Here is a 26,123-nt window from a genome sequence, read left to right as displayed (position 1 = left end):
GAAATAAACTCTCTATTTACTGCTTTGGGGCAGGGCTATTTATGTTACTAGGGAGGGAAAAAAAAAGAAATTCTTTGGAATTTCCAGTAATGCATTGAACTTCTCAGTCACTGTTCTTTAGAATTTCCACTGAGGTGGTGACAGAGACTTCTAAATCCTGAGTGTCATTTTTGTATCCAAGCCAAAAAAAAAAAAATCCTCAGTTTTTAGAGTAGCTAGGCAACAAGAAAAACACTTGCATATACTTTTGACAGGAGCTGAGGAGTCTACACATCTTATATTTTTCCTTTATACTGCTCCACATTTTCCTTCCCTCTTTTGCTGCCTCTTGTACCTTCTGTCTGATTTCTTGCCTGTGATGCCACATGAAACAGAGCTTCCTGAGCTACATTCTAAGTTCTCTCCCCTCAATTTGACTTGTCCATAGAGTGATTGTTCATAGAGTAGACAAGTGAAGGGGAAGGAAATCTACAAGATGATTGAAAGAGTAGTTAATAGTTGACGTTTGCCATCCCATTTAACCTTCCCATAATCCATGCTGGAGGATCATCTGACAAAAAAAATTAAAAAAAAAAAAAAGGACATCCTGGGATTGTCCCACCACATATGAGGTCTATGCAATTCCAATTTATTGTTACCTCCTAAAATCCCTCGTCTGCCCCTTCATGAAGTTCCTGTCAGCCTGAGCTATTAGGCAAAGCAACCCCTCATGCCCTATACACACAGGTCTCTGCTGCTCCAATCCCAGACTTCAGAACTGGGTCTTTTTCCATCAAGCTTACTCAGGAGTTGTCATAGTTAATCACAGTGGGAGACCCCTTAAACACCAAGTGTTCAGGCAGAACTTTAAGCCAGGTAGTAAACAGAGGGAAATATTGTTGAGTGAAAATCTTTCAGAAACATTGATTCTTCTAAGCCTAGAGGTTTGGTTGGGTGCGTTAAGGTAGATGTAATATTTTTCTTTTAGTCTTCTTACATATAGCACTATCTTTCCTCCTTGCTTGTCAAGAGCAGTCAAGGATGGTACAAACACACCTTCCTCAACTTGGCACCTCCCTTGCTGAAGTTAGGAGATGTACATGCCTATTTTTTTTCTAGTTGATAAAAATTTTTAATCTCAAGTTTTGACTTATTCTCGTTTCTCACTTAATGATTTAAGTTTTTTAAATCACTGCTTCAAACCCAGGTGCCCAACAACAGATGAGTGGCTGAGAAAGCTGTGGTATATACACACAATGGAATACTATGCAGCTATCAAGAACAATGAACCCACCTTCTCTGACCCATCTTGGACGGAGCTAGAAGGTATTATGTTAAGTGAGCTAAGTCAGAAAGATAAAGATGAGTATGGGATGGTCCCACTCATCAACAGAAGTTGAGGAAGAAGATCTGAAAGGGAAACTAAAAGCAGGACCTGACCAAATTGTAAGTAGGGCACCAAAGTAATAACCCTGTGGTGAGGGGTAGACATGCAGCTTCCTGGGACAGTGGGGGGTGGGAGTGGGTGGGAGGGATGGGTCACAGTCTTTTGGTGGTGGGAATGGTGTTTATGTACACTCCTAGTAAAATGTAGTCATATACATCACTAGTTAATACGAGAGGGGGAAAATAAATTGTATGTCTCCAAGTTTTTCAAAACACAAACTGAATCTTTTCTCAGTATATGCAGTGTAATTGACATGCAGACTCTCTCAAAAGCCTAGACCAAGTAGATCAGAAGCATCCAATAGCACAGCTATATACAAGATACTGGGTACTGTACAGCAAATCCTAACAAAAGGACTTTTCAAAGTTAACCCAATTACCAAATAATGTGATGATAACATTAACTATCGATTGTCTTTTTGAACCCTAAGACAGCAGGAACCTCACATCTCCACTATAGAGCCTCTACTTCCCCCAGTCCTGGAACCATTGGATAGGGTCCACTTTCCCACATGCCTCTCCCAATCCATATCAAATAATATTGCATCTGCCGATCACAACCTAACCAACACAACGATTGCCACCTCAACATGCTTCACTTCAGACTGTGTCCAGAGACTTCACGTGTGCAATGACAACCCTTCAGCTTCATTACTCGGGTGAGACCTTTCCTTTCATAGTATACTCTAATTCCATCTCAGGTGGTTCACTTTCTAACAAAGTTCCAAAACCTAGATATACACCAGTTTCTGTGAGAGAGAGCATATGTTCACATGTATCCGTAAACTACTGCAAAATATATATCTGAAAGCAAAAGTACACTAGAGTTTGCAGTGAGTATCCCCCTAACACTTCCTCTCCACTATTCCAAGCTTTGGGTCCATGATTGCTCAACAATTTGTTTGGCTTCGTATGTTAACTCCCTTTTCAATCACCAGGTTCCAGATGCCACCAGGATGCTGGCCAGGCTTCCCTGGACTGGAGACACCACCAATGTGTCCTGGAGCTCAGCTTCCCCAGAGACACACCCTTCTAGGGAAAGAGAGAGGCAGACTGGGAGTATGGACCTACCAGTCAACACCCATGTTCAGCGGGGAAGCAATTACAGAAGCCAGACCTTCTACCTTCTGCAACCCTCAATGACCCTGGGTCCATGCTCCCAGAGGGATAGAGAATGGGAAAGCTATCAGGGGAGGGGGTGGGATATGGAGAATGGGTGGTGGGAATTGTGTGGAATTGTACCCCTCCTACCCTATGGTTTTGTTAATTAATACTTTCTTAAATAAAAAAAATATAAATAAATAAATAAATCACTGCTTCAGTTGGAAACCAAAGTGGGGAAGCTTATTTGACTATGTTAAACTTTGCTATTTTCTTCACTCTCGCTTCTCCATGGATAGGCCTCTCTTCTGTTTATTCCCTGTCACCCAGTGAGAGTCTAATCAAATATCCTAGCCTTGCAGGACTTATTCTTACCTATTCCAGTTTGAGACACCTTTTTTTTTTTTAGTATTTTCTTTATTCTTTTTTATTTTATTTATTTAAGAAAGGAGACATTAACAAAACCGTAGGGTAGGAGGGGTACAGCTCCACACAATTCCCACCACTCATTCTCCATATCCCATCCCGTCCCTGATAGCTTTCCCATTCTCTATCCCTGTGGGAGTATGGACCCAGGGCCATTGTGGGTTGCAGAAGGTGGAAGGTCTGGCTTCTATAATTGCTTCCCCGCTGAACATGGACATTGACTGCTCAATCCATACTCTCGGTCTGCCTCTCTCTTTCCCTAGTAGGGTGGGTTGAGACACCTTTCTCCACTTTTGATCTCTGACTGCACCTTTTGGCAGATCTCTCCATAGCTGGTTAACTACTACCACTGCCTTTTCTCTGATGTAGAATCATTAAAGTTTTGTGTGCTCTGTCCCTTCAGCTCTCCCTAGGGCCCAGTTCAGACTTTATTGTTCCTTTCATTGTGCACCGTGGACAATCAGTGTGTAATGCTGAATTTAGGTGCCTTTGTGCTCTCATGTCACAGTCACTAAGAATTCACTGGTTTATCTGTTAGAGATTGATCAAGTCTGATAACTAAGGTCACTGGTTTCTGGAAGCTTCCAGTGACTTCCCACTTCTCAATTTGTACCTTATTTTTGAAAAAACATTTAACACATTTTGAAACATAAGAAAAGTACAGAGGACAATATCATAAATGTGTGGGACTTACCACCAGCTTTTATCAAGGGTTGATATTTGTCAAATTTGCTTTTTTGTATTAAGAAAAACATTTCATATATATTTGAATTCCTTATACTCTACCCATTATCTCCTGCCTCAAATATTAATTTTTCTGTAATTCTTATGCTGAAATGGTCTTTCATTCTGATGCATTACAGACACTAGATCACCTATTCTCTGCTAGAAAGTTTGTGATTAACGCAACGATTGCCACCTCAACATGCTTCACCTCAGACTGTGTCCAGAGACTTCACGAGTGGAATGACAACCCTTCAGCTTAATTACTCGGGTGAGACCTTTCCTTTTATAGTACACTCTAATTTCATCTCAGGTGGTTCACTTTCTAACAAAGTCCCATATCCTAGATATACACCAGTTTCTGTGAGAGAGAGCTTATGTTCATATGTATCCATAAACTACTGCAAAATATATACCTGAAAGCAGAAGTACACTAGAGTTTGAGTTTGCAGTGAGTACCTCCCTAATACTTCCTCTCCACTATTCCAAGCTTTGGGTCCATGACTGCTCAACAATTTGTTTGGCTTCGTATGTTAACTCTCTTTTCAATCACCAGGTTCCAGATGCCACCAGGATGCTGGCCAGGCTTCCCTGGATTGAAGACCCCACCAATGTGTGCTGGAGCTCAGCTTCCCCAGAGACACACCCTACTAGGGAAAGAGAGAGGCAGACTGGGAGTATGGACAGACCAGTCAACGCCCACGTTCAGCGGGGAAGCAATTACAGAAGCCAGACCTTCTACCTTCTGCAACCCTCAATGACCCTGGGTCCATGCTCCCAGAGAGATAGAGAATGGGAAAGCTATCAGGGGAGGGGGTGGGTTATGGAGATTGGGTGGTGGGAATTGTGTGGAGTTGTACCCCTCCTACCCTATGGTTTTGTTAATTAATCCTTTCTTAAATAAAAAAAATAAAAAATAAAAATAAAAAAAAGAAAGTTTGTGATTTTAGTATGCATTTAAGAATTTTTATAAGTAGTGTTTCATATCTTTTGGTGACTTTTTTTCTCTTCAAATTTACATTTTTGAGAAATGTCTAAGTGGATATTCATAGGCATGAATCACTCATTTTTTTAAAATTTCTGTATATTATACCAGTGTATGATTATATAACAGTTTATTTATTCTCCATAGATGGACATTTTGTGCCTGATACCTTGTTACTTCCTATGCTACAGGGAACATACTTGTCCATTCTTGAGCACAGAGTTTCTCTAGCTGTCCAAGGTCATTCACCTTATTTTACCCAACTGAGTGACACTAAGCAAATAAAAACATGACTCTAAGAAGGCATTTTCATATGACTTCAACTTGGAGATAAACTGGTTGACTTCCTTTTAGGGATGCTGCTTTTTTATAATTGGACTGATATTTTGAGATAATATTTTGAAATGTTTCCCTGGAATTTCAGATTGGCAAGCATTAATTTATTGAAGTGTTATTTAGCATATTAATTTACTGTAACATTAAATTATTTTACTGTGTATAGTCAAAGGATATAAATTTGAATATTGCACGTAACTATGCAATATTCAAATTTCTATTGTAGAAGAATAAGAATGTGTAATCATTGAGAGCTGTATATCTATAACTTACAAGGATTCTGAAATGCAATTGATATGGAAGAAATGAAGGAAGGGAGGCAGAGAATAAAGGAGGAAAGGAAAGAGGAAGGAAAGATGGAGAGAAGGGAGAAAAGAAATGAAAGAGAGGAAGGAAGGGGAAGGAGAGGCATTAACTTAGGTTGAAATGAGCTTCAATAATAAATGGACCTGGCATATATTCAAAAGAGCTGAACTTTGTTTTCTCTGTCATATAGTGTCCAAGTTACTTTTTATTTCATTTTCTTTCTTGTTGTGAAGTCCTATTGATTCTTGCAAGATGATTTCTATTCATTGTTTGTTTTATTCCTCTTCATCTGTTCTTTTTCTTCCAATTCTGTTCTTCTCTGGTTTCTCTTAATTCTTTTACTATGGTAATTCTGCTTAAAGTATTATGTTTGCATGGCATTTTATTTCTGCTAATAACCTTCCATGAATCTCCATGGCCTGAGGAAAATTTCAAGATTCTTTGCTTGACACTCAGCCTACATGAAAGTTCAACTTCAATTTCTAGCGTTTTCCTTCACTCTTGTTCAAAATAAGTTCTTTATTCCATATGCACCTTGGCATGGTTCACAAACACAAATTACTCGTTCTTGTAGTGCTATCTTTATCCCTTCTTCTCCACTACTTTAAAAGCAAGTCTCTCACTTTTTTTTCTGCCCAGATTCTATTGATAAAACATAAGTCCTGTAGATTCTCTCCCTCTCCAGTTTACAGTGTCTTCTCTTTTGGACTCATGTTTTTTGTTTAACACTCATTCATTGTCTCCGACTATTGCATAAATTTGTTCTAGCCTTCTAAATCACATCTTTTTTGTATGAAAATAACCTATGTTTCACAATTTGGTTTTTGTATTCTCCCAGTTACACACACTCAATGTTATATACAGCAGGTACTTAACAAATTTTACTGTTACTTTATTGAGTAATAAAAATGATGTTTTTAGTGTTTAATAAATATTTATAAATCTCTCTTACCTTGATTTTTTCTGAATGTAATCTGAGATTCCAGCAGATCTTATTTTTGAAGTTAAAAGAGAAAAGAATCCACAGACTCAGATGTGTCCACAGACACAACATTGTAGTGTCCTTTCTTTTTATTGAAAAGAAATCATTTCTATTCTAGCGCAAACAATGTATATTTTACATCATAAAGCAAGATATAATTTACATATTACATTTCTTATGAGAACTTTATACCCCAAATGCCATTTCCTTTTTTTATTCAGTCACCTCTTCAGGTTTGATTTAACCTGTCAAGTACCATACAGTCAGCATCTTATAATTTGTGTGTAGTTCATCTATACCTGGGGGTAGTGATGGTGAGGAGTGTGCTTTGAACTTGGTGACTCTGAGGACTTCTGCTGACACCTGGCTTAGGAACCAGAAGGACATCCTTCCAAAGCATATATCAACCTTCTATTTTCTTAAAACTAATATTAATGGACCAAAACCAGAGTGCTCTATCATGTTTATACTTGATCAAGTGCTTAGTTAATAAATGTTTGTGGCATTGATTCACCAGCAATAAACAGTAAAACACTGATATCCTATTCCTAGTCAACACCTGCACAGGTGGTAAGTAAAACTGCCCAGTGTCTTAGGGTATTTGGGTTATGGGTTCAGGTTTTCTGTTCACCAATGGAATGGATGTCAGGATGAAAGCTTCAAATTACTTTGGTTCAGATGCCCTTTTATCTCTACTCCCTTATCTGAGATTCTGTCATTCTTAAGCAAAATCTTTTTATGAATGATTTCTGTTCCCTGCACTATAACCCCAATCTTTGTTTAGCTGTTCATTCCAAACTCCATCCTCCAATGTCACAATTTAAAAAAAAATTAATCTGTGAATGTACCCCATCCTTTTGACATTTAGTAACACAGTAGCTAGGGGGACAAAATAATTAGTCAAGGGACTTTAGAAAGTAAGTACCGTGTATGTTCAACTGGCTTATATGAACTAGTCATTAAGAAATGTTTTAATAGTTTAAAAGAAGAGAGAATCAGATGGTAAAAGCATAAAGTATGAGAGGAACTTGCTTCTTATTATTGAAAGAAATGCAGAATCAACATTTGAAATACATTTTTTATATTAGTGACAGAAAGAAAAAACAAACAAACAAACAAACAAAAAGAACCCATCAGCTCAGTCAATAATGTCCAGGGAAAAGATAACTGTGCACCAAAAGTGCATCTTAAGTCCCAAATTCCTTGCATGTCACTTAGAATTGTAAATATTTGGCCAGTATCAACTTAAAACTTCTTAATAACTTGACAACTAAAGTTATTAGAATTAAACTGGTCAGGATGTTTTGTATATCTTAACTTAATCTTTGGCCAAATAATGTGTCTTTCAGGCTATCTATAAATATAAATCTTTTGCTCATTTTCAAATAAAAGGTTTTAAATATTTATGCAAGGTAGAATTACTTTTCTAGAAAGCACAGTTACTGCATTCTTCTATTACCATTGTATATTTTTATCATCTCTTCCCTTCCAGGGCTGCAAAGTGCTGAGCACACAGAATATAAATAAGGACAAAAAAGCAAATGACTAGAGCCTCACAACACCCCTGTGAGGTAGGTAAGTATTGCTAAACCCATTTTACAAAAAGGTAAACTGAGGCATGGCATAGTCATGTGGTTTGGTCAAAGCCACCTGACAAGTTATGGATGCACTGCTGGAAATAAAAATAAGGTCAATTCCTAGCTTCAAGCCCTAGACACTATACTTCAAAAATAATAGAAAATACAAAGACCCCACCGCTGCCTTTTGAATTTGGGAAATTTTGACAAGCCTTTAAGTATTCCATGTAAACATGTGTCTTTCAGATTCCTGTGGCATAGGGAAAGGGCAGATACAATAAACTTTCTCTCTTCTGAGTGTAATTCCCATAAGAGACAGAGAAGGATATGTCAGCATTTAAACAGGCCCAGACTACAAACTCAAGGCCATTTTTAAAACTTCAACTAATTCCTAATATATGTCTAGTCTTAATGTGAACAATGAGATCTGCTCTCAAGTAGATATGCTTTCAACTGGTTGCCCTGGAGCCTCAGTGAGAATTTGTGGAGAGAAAGAAAGAATATAAAATCCCTAATAAAAATTCTCATCCCTAGAGTGATAACGATGGTGTTGTTGGTACGAGACTTTCTCTTTGTGTTCAAGAAGCAGCAAACTCAAGTTTGCAAGAATAGTTTATATATCTATATAAAATCTATATAAATATATACAGCATATATAAGTGTGCGTCCTGACTACCATTGAGGCACCGAAGAGACATATATGTCATGCTTCTCACAACTCAAACTTTCCATCTCTCAAATGAAAACACAAAACAAACAAACAAAAAACCTTCCTCTATCAAATAGTCCATTGAAGTCAATCATTCAAAAACAACACACATCTTTAACTGAAGATGGTTGGGTGGATGGATGGGGGTGAAGGTGGTGGAAATGTTGGCGCTATCATCTAGAGCTTAGAGCTTAGATCTAAAATGAATTCAGCACCTTGTGTTCTCAGCTTTTAAATCTAAGAACTGAGGGCTTAGAAAGAGCCAGATGTCACCAATCACACAATGGTGACCAAATGTTGCACACATTTTTTGGTTCTAGCAGCTGATGGAAAAATTTTAGCCATGGCTAACAGAGATGAAGACACAAAGAAAGAGAATATATCTGCCATAGACTGTTTAGAGAGACTTTGGCTTTTTGAATGTCCCTAGAGTTTCTCTACAGAGAACCAGGATGGATGGATGGAGCTCAAACAGGTCAATGAGGAGATTACAGAGAGTTATTATGAATACTGATATCTATCTATCTATCTATATATATGGTTTCTTTGGCAGTTGTAGTTTTTTTTTTTTTTTTAACCCATACAATCACAGGGGAGGGTGTGTTGGATCTAACTGAAAAAGCTTGGAGTATATCAAGCAAAGCATTGAATAGGAGGAAATGACAAACTCAACACATATAGAAACAAGTGGTAGTTATATCCCAGAGGGAGAAGGAACATTTAATAACTAATTTTCATGTGGCTTCCTCTCCTGCTTTTCTCTGCCATGGTCCCAATATTTTTAGTTCTGTTTTGTTTGTTTGCTTTTAATTTTTATTTTTTTCCAGAAGATGAAGAAATAACAGAGCAGGATAGGTGTCTTATGGTTTTGGATATCTTCTTAGGCCTGTTTAATTATTTTTTTCCTCAGTTGACTGTTGGCACCTGGTTCCTCTGTAAACTATATTCCTTGGCCTTCAGTCTCAGGTTGGCAATGCTGTTGGCCATGTTGATGCCCTGTGCAGGGCTAGTGTTGGCACATGTGGCAGAATAAGTAACCATGGCGCTGTAGGGACAAAGGAGAGAGCAGGGAGATAACAGGCATTAGTTTCACAAAGCTCATGTATGGGCCCCAGGTGTAGATAGCATTTAGGACAGAAGTAAATGAGGCTAGGAAGAGTGGACTAGATGACCTTTAAGGTCCCTTACAGCCCCTAGTTTCCTTTAGTCTAAAGCACTCAGGAAAGGGTGGCAGTGTTATTATGATAGGCAGGGGAAGGCAGTAGATGATGGAACAGGGTGTGGGAAGAGGTATTTGCTGTGTTGGATATAATGACTAACAGTTTATTTCTGGGAGGAGAGAAGAAAGTAGCTTATGTTGACTGACAGGTGTTTCAATCTGCTGACCAAGTAAGACAGAAGTGAATCTCTCTTCCTGTCTACATCACCAGCCTGGGGGAGCAATGAGGGAGAAAAGCAGACTTGTGAAAATAAACCAAAAGGCATTTTCCTCATTCTGGGTAGCTGATGCTAACTCCAACACATTTCAGATAATCAATAATGGCCCTACTACACAGTGCACTTGGAGGAACAGTAAAATTGTCTGCTATAACTGCTCTCTGCCATTCTTGATTTTCTCAAATCAAGAAATTCCATCCCCCATTGGCCTTGAATGTATAATTTCTCACAAGCACCTGAGCAGTTCACACTGCCTTTTGGAGCAAATTGCTTTGGAAATGTTTAAATTTCCTAGGTAAACTATCAATGTCTCCAGTTTCAGGACTCCTGGCCTTAAAAGCAGCTGTTTCTCACTTCCCTACTGCTGAGAAAAACCTGAAGTTATTTTTCATTGTCAGAGGTTATAATGGAGTTCTAGGAGTACCCTAGGCAGAAACTTGGAGCTAGTGGTCTTCTACTAATTGCCTCCATGAATTTCTTTTAAGGAAAGAAAAAAAATAATAACATGGTTTTTTAGACTTGTCTGCAAATTATCCATTACTTTATACTTAACAGTAATACAGGAACTAATTTCAATTAAAATGTTTCTAAGATTAGGAAGGCCCATTTCAACTGAGGTTGGGCTGAGATAGACCCATAATTAGAATGGCATGAGCTTTTCTGATGCCTGCATTCTGAAGGAATTTTGTCAGTCACACAGGAGTCTATGGCTCTGAGGCTTGAATGACAAGATCAAAGAAATAACTAAAGCTTCTATGCAAATATGTACTCAGTTGGGACACTGCATAATCAATACACGTGACCAAGACTCCCAATAAACTAGTTCAGATCAGATATTAGTAATTAACCTAGGAAAATTAAAAATAGACTAAAGAAATAGATTTAGGGGCTGGGCAGAGGCACACCCAGTTAAGCACACACATTACCATGTGCAAGGACCTGGGTTCAAGCCCTCACTCTTTCACCTGCAGGGGGAGGAAGGAAGGAAGGAAGCAATGAAGGAAGGAAGGAGACTCAGTCCCAGACTTTTCCAGAAACCCACAGTCTTAATTTTAAATTATTTTAAAATGGGTAGGAGTGTGTGAGCATGTCTGTCTGTATTATGGAGAGAAAAAGACTCATAAGGGTTTCAGAAAGAATTCAGTGTCTTTTTTTTTTTTTTATTTTTTTTTATTTTTTAGTTCAGTGTCTTCTACTTCACTCTCTGCCTTCTGTCTTCTTATCACTTCTGGGTAGATGCTCTTAATTCTCTTTCCTAAGTTAGGTTCTACTATAGATGGCATCCTTAACTGATTTCCACTACTATAAATTCCATATGTCAGACATTACCTCTGTCTTTGCCTTCTTCACCTCAGGCAATGCAGGCAGTATAACTAAATACCTGTTGAATAATGTTTAATGACTATATAAATAACTGAGAAATATCTGGGTACAGTGTGATTACATTGACTCCTGTTTAGTGTCACTGGTCTCTGTTATCCTGCTGTAAGTAAATATTTGTGCACATATTTTATTTTTTAATTAAATTAAATTATTTTATTGGGTAAAGACAGAAATAAATTGAGAAGGGTGGGAGAGATAGGGAGACAGAGAGACACCTGCAGCCCAGCTTTACCACTTGTGAAGTTTCCCTCCAGAAGGTGGGGACTAGGGCTTGAACCCAAGTCCTTATGCACTGTAAAGTGTACTCTTAGCCAGGTGAACCATTGGCTAACCCCCAAATATTTTATAAATATTCTTTTTTTTCATAGGAACTAGTTTTCCTCATTAATTTTGCTTCATAGAATGAGCAAAAGTCAAGAGGAAGATGAATGACAAAAACAGGGACTGATGATTGGATATTCTTTGGCCCATCAAAAATGCATATTAACAGCTAAAAATATTAACAAATTCAGTGTAGATTAGACTTATAAAAACTATGAAACATCTACCACTTTCTAGGGACAGAAGAGTCTCCTATTGGGTCTCAATCAGAAGCGAGATAAATGATCAGAACAGCCCCTCTTCCCATTGAAATAAAACAAGTATTTTTTACAATACGCCTAGAAATTTCATTTTTAAAGAAACCCATATGTATAATCACTTAGTTCTTATATGAATTATATACACTCGAGATCCTACCAGAAACATATGCAAATCCATAAATCCTATACTCAAGAAATGTATAGAATAAAAACTAGTATAGTCATGGGCCCTTGGAATATAACTAAAATAGGCCTACTATCTACAAAACGGAGACCCCCCCCCAACTGATCACCTGAACTATTCCAACCTTTAGGTTCATGATTAGTCAACAATTTGCATGGCTTTATATGTTAATGCTTTTATCAGCATTCCAGATGCTAACATGATGCCAACAGGACTTCCCTGGACAGACAACCCCACTGATGTGTCCTGGAGCCCTGCTTCCGCAGAGCCTCGCCCCACTAGGGAGACAGGCTGGGAGTATGGATCAACCTGCCAATGCCCATGTTCAGCGGGGAAGCAACTACAGAAGCCAGACCTTCCACCTTCTGTACCCTATAAGGACCCTGGGTCCATACTCCTAGAGTTTTAAAGAATAGGAAAGCTATCAGGGTAGGGGATGGGATAAGGAGTTCTGGTGGTGGGAACTGTGTGAAGTTGTACCCCTCTTATCCTATGATTTTGTCAGTGTTTCCTTTTTATAAATAAAATTTTTAAAAGAAATTTATAGAATATACTGAAATCTAGGAAATCAAAGAAATCAAATATCTAAATAGGTAAGAAAAGAGACTGTTGGATTTGGGAAGCGACATAATATATATTATAAAATCAACCAAATCAGTTTTCTTCAACCAGGTTTCTGCAAAAGAATTAAGCTCTAAAGATGGTACACAGAAATATTTTAAATGTTTGTGAGAGGAGTTGGAATTGTACATTCTCTATGCGATCTGTTAAGTGCTGAGAATAAAACTGAATGACTTCTGAAAACAAAAAAATGTAAAATCTCATGAGAGAACATGAAAAAAATTTCCTGGTGGAAAACATAGATTTTCAGGGCATATTGTACTTTTAAGAACTTCACCTAATTTTTTGAGGGAGCTGGATTTCATCCTTTAAATTTTTGGACAAAGTCCTATTTACTTTTTTGATGTTCAAAAGTGGGATATATATATATATATTTTCAGAGCAAAGGGAACTAGAATCTCAAGAGTATCTCAGTTCACAGAGGATGTTGTCCCTGTTTTCTAGAAATGTTTACTATGGTAGTGTCTTCTAGTCTACCTACTATGTAATCATTTTTTGCTGTCAGTTACTCCATAGTTTACTACCTCTATTATCTGACATTCTAATTTGAAGAATGCATGGCAATACATTTCTTAGAAATACTGTTTTTTAACATAAGCCACTTGACAATTGACTCACGGCATATCAAAACCAAATTAATGCAAACTAGAGTTACATTTTGCACAGAACCCTAGACTTTATCTTGGATATTTTCTCTTAAATGGTAGTCCAAGTGTCCAGACATGAGAACAGTATCATTATTTCATTAACACACGTTGAGACTGGGATAATGCCATATATATGTCACATTAGTAGAGTCTGAGATTAATAATAAATAGTGAATTCTGTAATTCCCTCTGAGCTTACTAAGTGATGTTTCCATTTTAGTAAGTGTTTACAAATGTTATGAACTTTGAAAATGTATCTCATTTATTACAACAGCCAAGTTTTCAGAAACAATAAAGATTAAAAAAACAGAAGTATGATAAAAGAACAGAAGCAGATTTCATTCACAGCCTCTTAATAACTACCCAGACTATATAATGCTACAAGTAGAAACTGTAGTGACATTTTTGTACATATTGGAGAATTACTAGTCTGGTTTCCCTCCAGTAATTGGGCATGGGTCTAATTTTTCAACATGAACTAAAAGTGCCACATAGGCAAGCAGTGAGAGGTTCTTTCACACACCAGTGATAGGCAGGACTTATTGCGGATCATAAAAGACAAAATTAGTGAGTGAAGACAGTAGCTTAGTCATACTTTAAAAATGGCATGGCACGTCAGGTGGAGAGAACCCACTTCTAAATGTTGCTATATCTACAGGGCAGTCTTGGGTGACTGCCAATCTAAAAGAGATTTCAAGTCCACCTGCTTTCTACATCATCTAAAGCTCTATGTTAGGAAAAGAAAGAACACTGAGGCACTTTCTCATAAACAGAAATGAATGAGGATGGTGATCTGGTATTGGTACATCTTATACAGCTATTCAAAGCTTGACAAGACCACTCTTTCTTGTACAGAATTAAACTAGTTGGAATGAACAAGTGAGACTGAAACTAAGTGATCTGATAACTAGGGAAAGCTCAGTGGCAAACTGTTGGACTTGCAGTCATGAAATCTTGATTTCAGTCTCTGACATTATACATGCCAGCATGATGTTCTAGTTCTCTTTTTCTTGTTAAATAGATATGGAGTCTTAAAAAAAAAAAGAAACTAATTTACTCCAGTAGACTAAGCAAGTGATAATACCAATAGCCTGCTTACCAACACACAGAGGCCCTTAGTGAGAAGCACCTATTTCTCAACAGAATGCAGACATGAACTGAAGACTGGGATTTGGCTTGTAAAAGTTGAACAAAGTACCATTTTGATTTTTTTTTTCAATTTCATTTTTAAGGATGTAAAGATTTTTTATGTCTATGACCAAGAAATGACACTGATGAAAAAAGTGCAGTAAGGAATTAGAAATGAAAAAGAGATGTTTGTATCACATCTGTGGATTCAGCACATTTGCACTGGGACTCTTCCATCAAGCTAACACTTTTAAGTGAACTTGACATTTTTTTCATCTCCTTATTTGGAGATTCCTAACAGATGGAACTCAGCCTGTGTATAGCAAAATGATTACCTCTATCAGGGTCTGAGCTCAATTTTCACTGGGGACAAATCAGTTTTGATCATTTCAGCTTCCCTTGAAATGTTGTTGTGAAAAGGAATGTGTAGAAATGTGGTTAAACACCAAGGAAATGAAGACAATAATGTACATGGCATGAGTTCAATGCCAGGAACTTGCAGGCATCTACCCCTCTGCTCTCAAATCACCCAGACAGAGCTAGGTCCCACAAATCACAAAACAGTTGAAAGAGAGCTGGATAGGGTGGGGGCAGGAAGAGAAGGAAATAATACCTGGCTCAGTTTTCAACTGTAACTTTGTTTTCTATTGGGCCCCTTTCAAGAAATTCTGACAAGCTGTTGAAAATTTCACCCTAAAGACAAATCTATCAACCCCAAAGTCTGTGTCTTTCCTGAAATCCTAGATTTTCACCAGCTCAGGATTATCCCAAAGGCTACAGAGTTTGAGGCTTTCCCAGCTATGTGTGGGGAGATCACAGAGTTGTTCTTTTTGTCATTGTAAGATCAACTGTGGTACACTGGTTTCATCTAAAAATACACAACATGAAGTTTCCTAGAGCATTTTAAATTTTAAAGAGAGACCCCACAAATCCTCTTAGAAGTGGTCTTTTCTGACTTAGGTAATAATTTCTAATCTCATTAATTCATTAATTGATTTGTATGTACACTTAGGTCTTACATGTTTGATTAAGACATTCTTGTATTCCATGTCACTGATGAACCAAATTCAGGGGTCCTTCTGCCGTCTTCAACTTTACTTTCTGGAAATGTTATTATACATGGAATCCTACACCTTTCTACCCACTACAGTTTTGTTCTTTTTTTTTTTTTTCCTGAAATGCAGTTGCTTATGTATAGGTTCCAAAGGCTCCTATACCATGTATTAACAGGGAAACAATCACTAGCTCAATCTTAGATACCAGGCTAAAGAAGAGAAGGATAAGCCAGCTGGCCCAAAGCACACCAGATGTCAGGATAAGAAGATAGCTCTTCTGTTCTGACCCCTGCCTCACACTCAGCTGCCACCAAAAACCTCTCTACTCAAAGGGTGCACCCAAATCAACAACATGGTATATCAAATAGAGCACAAGAGATGCAAATCCCAGGCCCAGCTCCCAGCTTACTAAATCTGTGTTTTCATTGTAACATGGTCCCAAATAATTCCCATGCCCAGAAATCCTGAAGGAATTCTGCCTTTTAATTTATACACATTGTTTGACTGCTCTGGTTTCCAAAGGTCCTTGCCCAGTTGAGAACCTCACTGCTTCTAATTCTAGCACTGCAAGCCCCACTTTCTGAAACACATTTAATTCCCCCTTACACCCTGCCCACAGTAGCCACCCCATCCCCTCTGACAAGTTACCTTTTCAGTGTCTTCCGTTAGAATCCGTTATGAAGCCCCTCGTGTAAACAACATCTTGGGAGGGACGAGGATCTATTTTTGAAAGTGTGAAAGGAATAAATGAGCCAAATGCGTTCAGCAGATGTCAGGCAGCCCCATGACCATGATGGGATGAGGGAGGAGGAGGAAGAGGAGCAAGGGGAGGGAAACTGTACACAGGGGCACATGGCCTTGCTTTCCCTTGTCTTAACTTTTCTTGTTCTCCAGCCTTCCTTTTAGAAATGGTACAGTAAGCCAAGATATTGTCTGTCATATGTCTATCTGTCTGGCTGTCTATCATCTGACAAAGAATGCTCTGGAGAAAGGTTTCTGGATTGCTTCATCTCAAAGAACTGTCAGGAGTTTAGGCTGTGGTCAGCCCATGCTACTTAAAAGGCAGAACACTACAAAGTTTGAGATTCTAAAGCTCTCAGCTCTTCAAAATGCTTTCATTACGCCCAAAGAAAGCAGTTCTAAACTAAGCAGGAGCATGTGTGCCCCAAGCGGGTGTCCTTTAGGTACCTGCCAAACTGTAGTATCCTGTTGGGAAATGCTTTGCTTCTCTGGTGACTCCTGTTCTGCCTTGAACCATCACCTCCTTCATGCTCCCAGGATGAATGCACTTACGACACACTACATAGACAGACTGAGCCAGGTGTTTAGTTTTCCAGGGACAAGCTGGTTTGTGCCTGCTGCCCAAGTATAGTTATTAATAGCAGTATCCTCCTACTCTCCAAAGTGTCCCTATTGAAACAATAAAGTATACAACCACCACTCTGGATATAATAGGTACCAGAAAAAAAAAAAAAAAGAAAAGAAAAAGGGAAAGAAATGTGGTGGCTACTTCCCATCCCATATTGTTGATTATTTGTACACAATTGCTGTCAGTCTAGGTTTGTTGTCTTCTTCTAGGGAAGAGATGTGGAAATCAATAAACTTGTTCTCTTTGGCCAATCTGTCTGCTGAATATCACTGGAGATAGAATCAAGCCCCAGCAGTCATGGCAACAGGACACTGCCCACCCCAAATGAGGACCTGTGGTACAGGCGTGCCTCCCTCACCTTGTGGTGACAGATCCTGACTCAGAGTGCATGCTTAAGAAGTATCAAGTCTCTACTTTTTCACTGCTTTCAGTATATCAGAAGGTGTAGCTTGTGTAACAATGTGGACAAATGGACTAATATATTGGATAGAAAGAGGAGCCATGTGCACTGGATTTAACTCTGCTTGCCAAAGGCTTAAACAAGTACTTAGTGTCTGGAGCAGGAACAAAGTTGGAGCTATCACACATGAGCGCTCCAAGGATTTACCAAGAGAAATGCCTTTTGGTGAACATCACATTTGAAAGAAGTAACTTGACACAACAGTCCCAACAAAAATAGCAAGTTAACACAAAAGGTCTAGCATTTCTTTTGCTTCTTTTTCTTTTATACTTTCCAAGCAGGATTTATATTCCCTACCAGCTTTGAGATATGTAATCATAATAGAGTTTGATTCTACACATGGTAGAAAAAAAAACTCCAAGTAACATAATAGTATTTTTTGTTGATTTTAGAAACTACTCAAGATATAAACACTTTAATTAACAGTGGGTTAAAACATTATTATTAATTAAAATACTACTTTAAACCAACATCTTTCTACTTATATCTGGAGATTCATTTATTCTTTATACAGAATGTGAACAATCAGATTTGATGAAACTATTTTAATGGTTTTGTTACAAACTTCATAACTAAAAGAAATATTACAAATGTATACTATGAAAATGAGTTTTAAAAAAGTACTAGATTATATGGCTCTAAGTGAAAAGAGCAGAATAGAGAAACAATATGTACACTAAGTCTACTTTATATCAAATTGTAGAAGTTTAACTAGTTCTGTCAATACAATGAAATTATGGGTGATTTAAAAAATATATCTAATATTTCTACAAAAAAAGCTTATCATCTGAAATAGAACATTTCCTTAAAAGGAATACATGCTTCATATTTATAATTTCAGCTAGAAGCCCAGAGACAAGAAACATATGATATAGACACTAGGGCTTGAGGCATAAGGAATCTAACCCAGTACTAACTCAGGAAGGATTTCATCTCCAGTCATAAGTGCTCTACTGGTAAAGACCATGTGACAGCAATATGGTTATTTTAGAGCTGCTGTGAAATATTTCTGGACTCAGACACAAAAGAAGAAGCAATAATTCCTGGCTGACCAAATTCAAACCAAAGAACTTGATACTTAAAGATTTGAATTCCCTCAAGCTTTCCAGACCATTGAATGGATCTATAAACTATCAATATCAGAGGAACGGAATAGTCTTTGACTAACTTAAAATGTTAAAAAACATGTGGTTTCACAATGGTCTTCAAAATGTGCTGTTAGTAAGTCTTGTGAGGAAGGAGTCCGAAAATTAAATAGGGTACACAGATCTTTAAATCAGCAAGGTATACCGTATCTGTGGGCAACAGAAATGTTTATTTACTATATACTAAAAGCAAAGTAATTCAAGATAACCTCTCAATAGAAGACTTAGAAGAAATTTAAAACTGCATTTATGATGTTCCTATTGAGGAACAGATTTGGAATATAAAGAGCACTTGGATAAGACCTTTTACTTTGATTCATCGGCTTTAGAAAAATACCTGAATTTCACAAATGTGGCATTTCAAGTCACTTCAGCTTGAGCTAGGAGATAATTTCCTATGATTAGTTTAAAATTTCTCCTTAAGCCACAGATTACCCTTCACAATGAAAGTTCAAATAAAAACCTAACAAATGAATTTACAAATATTTCTTGCCCCACAGAAAACTTCAGAGGAAACAGGTAGCCTTGAGCTGATTTCTAAGAGGACTTGGTTTAGGCTTAAGGAAGGGCAGGTCACACTGTACTAGGCATTGTAACCCAGCTTCCCTCTGGTATTAATGTATTATTTCCAAACAGCATAGTGCATTGAGGTTAAAGGCCTCCCCACAAGAGTGAAGTAGTTTTCCTGTTTTTTGATTCTTTTAAAAATTCTTCACCTTTTAAATAGAAAAGTCTAATGTTAGTTATATAATATTTTTATATTAAAAAGGAAAGAAAAAAAACACTTGAACAAACTGACCCCCAAAGAAACCCATTAGGCCACAGGGATTAGCAATAGAACAGAAAGGCATTTTGGATCATAAGATATTCCCCACTTACTGACATAACACTTCTGTCAAGAAAGTGATCAGAATAATTCTCTTTCCTTCTCTCTGTCCCTCTCTCTTTTCCTTTCTTTCCTTTGCCTTCCCTCCCCCTTTCTTCGTTTTCTTTTAATTAAAAAAAAAAAAAAATTCTGTGCAGTTTGCCTTCGCTTTTACACTTAGAGCTGTATAAGTTCAATTCCTATTTAAACAGAAAAACAAACCTATCTGAGCTTGAAAATGGAGTCAAACTGTGTTCCAGGATGGTTGCAAGAGGGGCCTAGGCATGATTTAAAGGTTTTTTTATTTTGTTTTGTTTTTGTTTTTTTTCCTCTTAGATTCTTCCCCATCTTTACAACCTCTGCAAGAGTTCCTGAGTCCAAGAAGAGAGACTGTTGCCGGCCTGCCCCTCTCTCTTCTGCCCCAAGCCCTGCTCCTGGGGCAACTAGTAATCAATCTCCTGTGAAAATCTGGGGATGTCAGCAAGTTGAAAGTCTCTGAAGAGTTTAACCCAGTGAGAAATGTCAGCCAGCTGCACCAGCAGCTTCAAGTGACTGTGCTGAGAAAGGTGTGGAAGTGGAGCAAGGGAGATTGGGCCCTCATTCACCTGTATGGAGAGGCCGTCCCCCAGGAGAGATAGTCGGTGGGTCTCGGTGCTGGGCGAGGTACAATGGGCTGCTCCACAGCAGTCACGTCTCCTGAGTAGGATTTGAGGAGGGAAGCGTTCTTGTTGGCCAGCATGGCTCTCTCATTTCTGCGGAACTTGGCTCTTCGGTTCTGAAACCACACCTGGAAAATTGTGGGGAAATGAGAAAGGCATGAGGATGGTGGGGGGAGAAGAAACAATGAAGAGGTGACTGTTGTGAGGAGTCCTGTTGACTCTTCTTCCTTATGTCTGCCAGTGAAGGCATAAGATTCCTCCTAGAACTATGGCTATGAACCATCCTCCTTGCAAAATGCAGGGAACAGACTGATCACAGGAGCCCTAAAGACACTTTCTTTAATTAGGCTTTCAAAGGTTGGAACTAGGATTAATCCCTGTGATACCATAAATGAGCCCTAGTTCAAATGCCTGTTATGATTTCAACCAAGAAAAAATAAAAGAAGCAGCATAGCATTAGAAATGTCATTTTCAATACACCTCCCTCCATCTCCACTTCTTTGAAGTGTGAAAACTGCTTTCACAATACTGATCAGCTAGAGAATAATCTCTATCTTCCCTGAAACAGACCTAAGACAATGATTTAGGAAGCACATAAATTGTTTGGGAGGTTTGCAGACACCTATTATGGGGGAGATGAGAAATAGTACTCTTGTGTCAACAACTGTATTATAAACCATTAACTCCCCAATCAGATGATTAAAAGGGGAAAAAAGAAACGCAAGACACAAAGGGGGCCAGAACAGTAGAGAAGAACAGCCAGTCAAGAGTGTGCTACTTCAGTGGTACGAACTCTGAAGGGAAGACTAGTCCTGAAATGAGTGCAGCCTAAAATATTCCCACCTGTGACCGTAGACTGAACTGAGATCAACAGGGACTCAGAGGTTACACAGGTGCCTGCACTAAATATGAATATATATGGGCTCTCAGTCGTCAGATTGATGGGGTAAGCAGTTAATTGTATTTATATACTTCAAGTTTGGGAGCTGCTTTGTATCTTAACTGCCTTTCAGCCACCAAAATGCAGATGGTACTATGATTACACCCTGACTTCCCTGGGCAGACAACCTCACAAATGTGACTGGGAACCTCACCAGTCCAGAGCCCTACCCCACTAAGGAAAGATAGAAACAGGCTGGGGCTATGGATCAACCTGCCAATGTCCATACTCAGTGGAGAAGCTATTACAGAAGCCAGAACTCTTTCCTTCTGCACCCAAAAAGAATTTTGGTCCATACTCCCAGTGGGAGAGAAGTATTAGGGGAAGATGTCCAGAGGGCTTTGAACTACAAATCATCAGGACCGAGAGAGAGAAGAAAGGAAAGACATTAAGTAGTAGTAGGTATGGGTGTGAGTGAGAAAGGAAGAGAAGGGGAATTGGGCAGTAGTACAGTGGATTAAGTCCAGGTGGTGTAAAACTCAAGGACTGGTGTGAAGATCCCAGTTAGAGCCCCTGCAAGGGAGTCACTTCATAAGCGGTGAATCAGGTCCGTAGGTGTCTATCTCGTTCTCCCCCTTTCTGTCTTCCCCTCCTCTCTTCATTGCTCTCTGTCCTATCCAATAATGATGACATCAATAATAACTACAATAAATAACAAGGGCAACAAAAGGGAATAGATAAATAATTTTTTTAAAAGGAAGAGAAGGCAGGACCATACAAAAATAGGCAAGTAAATATAGATATCTAGCTATAGAAATAATAGTCAACCCATATCTGTGACATTGGAGAACTACTGCAGTTTCCAAAGGAGGGAATGGGAATGCAGAAATCTGGTGGTGGGAACAGTGAGGAATTATACCCATTATCTCATAATTTTGTAAATCAATATTAAATCACTACTAAAAAAGAGCTTGCTATTTATGCTTAGTGAAATAAGCAAAGAGATGAAAGACAACTACTGGATGGTTTCACTCATATATGGAATCTAAAGGACTGATATACATGAACTAGCAGGGGAAAAAAACAAGCAGACTATTTCTAAGATGTGAAAACTATGATGATTATCTTAGGGAGATGAGAGGGTGGGGACAGAACTTTGGTGGTGGGTATGGTGTGGAACTATGCATTGTAGTCCTATAATTTTGTAACCCACTATAATCACAAATAAAACAAGGCGTTAAAAGAATAAAAATTAAAAATAATAAATACACCTTAAAGAAAAAGAAAAGGTTGTATAGCTCTGATTCAAAGCCATTAAACCAACAGTGCTACGAATTCAGCTTTCTGGGACATTACAGTCCCACTGGATCCCTGTGAATATGCATGACAACATTCCCATTGAAGGGCAGAGATCCGGGGGTTTACATTAAGTCTTGTCATATTGCAGCTGTCAAAGTTCCAGCACCGCTAGCATCCTGAACACAGCAGAAATGTGTGGAACAGAAATGTAGGTGCTAAAGTGTGGAGGTTTACTGGAGTTCATTTAATTGTAGGTTTCCAATGATTTGAATAGTGTTGAGAATGTAGGCTATGGCTAATAGTAATCCTCTTTTATTAAGTGTTATGAGGGCTACAAACTTTATCACTGGGGCTTGGTGCCTGAACATTGAATTCACTGCTCCTGACACTCATTTTTTCCTCCCTCCTCTTTCCTTCCTTCCTTCCTTCCTTCCTTCCTTCCTTCCTTCCTTCCTTCCTTCCTTCTTTCCTTCTTTCCTTCTTTCCTTCCTTTTTTCCTTCCATCCTTTCTTAATTTTATTTGATGGGACAGAAATAAATTCAAAGGAGAGAGGGAGAGAGAAAGAGAGACACCTGCAGTACTGCTTCACCACTTGTAAAGCTTCCCCCTTGCAGATGAGGACCAGGTTCTTACATATATATACATATATATATATATGCCAGGCCCCTGGGGGTTATGAATTTGTGTAAGCTTAGTATGTGTGCTGTTTCTTGTGACTGTGACAATCCCACTGCTTAGGTTTAACTAGTCCTACTTCAAGATTGTGGAAAGTTTCAGTGAGATTAAGGATAGGATTTGCTCACACCCATAATAAAATGACTGAGCAGGAGTGGGCAGTGATGTACCTGGTTGAGAACACAGATTACAATGTGCAATGGGTTCAAGCCCTGGTCCCCACCAGCAGGAGGAAAGCAATGCTGCAGATGTCTCCCTGTTCCTTTCTCTTTCCCTCCAAATATTCCCCTCCCCTCTTGATTTCTGTCTCTATCCAATAAATAACAAATTAATAAACTATTAAACGAATAGTTTTGGTTCTTTCTCTCTTTCGCCTCACATCTTTCCAATAAATAAATAAATAATTTTTAAAAAGATATGCAAACAGAGCATGAGAAGAAGAAATCCTATGACATGGAGCTCCAAGGTTGCACAGCTCTAGGGACAATGTGCATATGGACACCAAGTGGTTAGTGTCATGGACCTGTATAGTTTCAAAGGTAGTCAAGACAGGCTCTGAAGATCTTCTCCCTGGCTTTACAGACTCTTGGCTCTGTGTCTGCATTGCTGTTTGAGTCATAATTTTAAATGAAAATATTATATCCTATCAGTGCCCTTCTCTATATTGCTCACTGGCTCTCCATTAACTCACAGAATAAAACCCAGACTTTTTACTAAAGAACAAAAGCTGCTGAGGAATTAGTTCCCCATCTACCAATCCAGTTACAGCTGGACAGACCTAGACCTCATGTCTGGTCCTGTCATTCAGACTCCTGCTCCAGTTGCCAGGCTCTCTAAGGTATGCACTTTTTGCCCACCTTCCTATGCTCACACAGAATGTTACTTCTGGCTACTACCATTTCCCCCTCTGTCCAGATGTCAAAAGACAAGTGTGCCTGAGATTCAAATGTAATATTACCTGCCTTGTGAGATATATTGTGTGATAAGATATTACTTTCTAATAAGGTTGGATAAAAATACTGACTTCAGTATTTTAAAGATTGTCCTTGGGTAATTCTTGTTTCTGGTCCTTTGTCTCCTAAATAATCAGAGAAAATAATACCCCATCAAAGGGTTTTAATGTTAGTTGGTCCTGAGTGGGTGCTTTATAGCTGTCTTCTATTCCTTATCCCTCAACAAATTGAACTGTCCCTTCCTTTGCTTTATCTCAAAGTCCTGAGTAGTGTCACAACATAAGCACAGCTGTCTCCCCTCTTCCAGCCCATGACATCTGAGAGGGCCAGTATCAAGCTAAAAATAGGTCCTAGAATGCTTGATAACTGTTTGGAAAAAAAAAACACAAGAGTCTTGCAAAGATGTTAAGTAATGTCTTCTGTCCAAGAGGATTTTGTAGTCTGGTTAGGGAAACTGGCCCATGCACAACCTAATATAATGCATGGCATGCTGTTAAATTTGGCATAATAGTATATGATATAAATATTGAGAGTTGGTAGCCAGAAGGGGGTGGATCAGACTGGGGAAGGAAGACCAAAGTCATGGAGGAAAAATTCTGTTCTGCTCATAGAAATGGTCCCACTCTGATATCCATTAGGATAGAGCAGGATGGGAAAGAAAAGGGATAAAAAAGTTTCAGAATATAGGAAATCTACTTGTTTTTTGTCCTGATAAAGCCAAAATAGTTATCCAACCATACATGCCTCTTTCACATTAAAAAATATCCAGCATTTGCCTGTCCAGGTTTCCTTAACATTCAGACCATCACACAAAACTGAAGCTTTCAGGTCCTGTCGGAGATTGGCCTAATAATTCATACCCCTGCAAGTCAAGCATAAAAGATATGGGGGTGTTTGTGTGAAGGATTGAGGTGGGGATTTCAAAGAATACTAGCAGAAGTGATGAGAGGATGTAGACAGGGGAGCCTGAGCTGTGATGAATGGTGTGGCAGGGAGATTCTCACTGTGCCTCTATGTCACCAGTGCTCTCCTAACCTACCCTCTGTGGGAATCCAAGGTCCTGACAACTCCCTTACTTTGCCACTAACATCTTTTTTTTTTTTTTTCCCCCTAGAGAGCACTTCTAAGTGAGGCCTTCATTCTTGCAGGTTTGGAAACTTTTGCACATTTCCTCTCCAGGTTGTAGAGACTGCCAAGATCCTTCAACTGTGCAACTTCCCACTCCAGTCCCATGTTTCATGGTTCAGGCAATCTCCACTCTCAAGGCCCTTTGGGTCTGGCTCAAGTACCCTTCAGTAAAGAGAGTTACCATGCGCATATCTCTTCAATCAGACTGAGCACAGAGGACAATTTCACCAGGAAGGCAGATTCGATTCCTTTGCCTTATCAAAACTGCCACCTCCCACTGGCAGGATGGGAGACAGTATGCTCTTGGCTTGGAGCAGAGACAGGAAAGCACCATATGAAATAGTCTTAGTTGGAGGAGTTATTTGATATTCAGAGTAGGTGGTGGGGATTGAAAGCAGGAACCCTGGGTTTATGTGTTTGTGTTCAAATCCCAAGTCTGCCACAGTGCAGCTATGTTACATCAGGCTAAATATTGTTTTTCTCTTTTCCTTTCCTTACCTGCCTTCACTTCACAGAGACACACAGCCACCTGAGTCTCCTCACACAGCTCCTGGGTGTGAGGGCTTTTGCTTGTATTTTTCAGTGACATTGGTTGACATTGGTGATAACATGCTATCGGTTTCAGATGTACGGACTTACATTTCTGCATCTGTATGTATTACATACATTACACCACCAAAAGCCTCATTTCCATCATTCACTCAACAGCTGACCCCTTTTGCCAAGTTACCCATTCCATTGCCTTCTCTTCTGAAACCATGATTCCATTCTTTTAGTATATGAATGTGAATGCATATTAGTTTTGTTTGTTCACTTATTTTATCTCTTTATCTTTACAGTGTTTCTTTCCTACTCCCTTCATTTCCTAATCTTATGAACTTACATGTTTCTTGAAGATTTATATATCCCCAAAGTCTTGGGGACCCTGAAGTGGGGGACAGATTGAAAGCTCAGGGTGCAGAGTCAGTAGTTTATAAATGATGTAGAGGAAGGTAACTGTGTGTGTGTGTGTGTGTGTGTGTGTGTGTGTGTGTGTGTGTGTGTGTGTGTGTGTGTTGTGTGTGGGGGGGGTGACTATAGCAA

At 38.8% G+C, this 26,123-nt stretch overlaps 1 protein-coding gene across 2 annotated transcripts in view; it reads right to left on the bottom strand.

Moving 5' to 3' along the window:
• Positions 1-6,338: 6,338 nt before the first annotated feature.
• Positions 6,339-26,123, bottom strand: part of PRRX1 (paired related homeobox 1) — an 82,851-nt gene continuing 63,066 nt past the window's right edge. Inside the window, exons 3-5 of one of the 2 annotated variants that reach the window (XM_060197870.1) lie at positions 20,051-20,232; positions 16,255-16,326; positions 9,480-9,615 (exon numbers count right to left, since the gene is read on the bottom strand). In XM_060197870.1, coding sequence (XP_060053853.1) covers positions 16,272-16,326; positions 20,051-20,232 — 237 coding nt within the window. In that variant the 3' untranslated portion in view covers positions 9,480-9,615; positions 16,255-16,271. Of the gene's footprint in view, positions 9,616-16,254; positions 16,327-20,050; positions 20,233-26,123 lie in introns of both variants that reach the window. The other variant, XM_007525202.3, reaches the window with a different exon arrangement.

The sequence above is a fragment of the Erinaceus europaeus genome, chromosome 9 (assembly GCF_950295315.1).
Source record: "Erinaceus europaeus chromosome 9, mEriEur2.1, whole genome shotgun sequence".
Lineage (NCBI taxonomy): Eukaryota > Metazoa > Chordata > Mammalia > Eulipotyphla > Erinaceidae > Erinaceus > Erinaceus europaeus.
The sequence above is the reverse complement of the archived record's forward strand: the minus strand, read 5'-3'. Positions and strand labels throughout refer to the sequence as shown.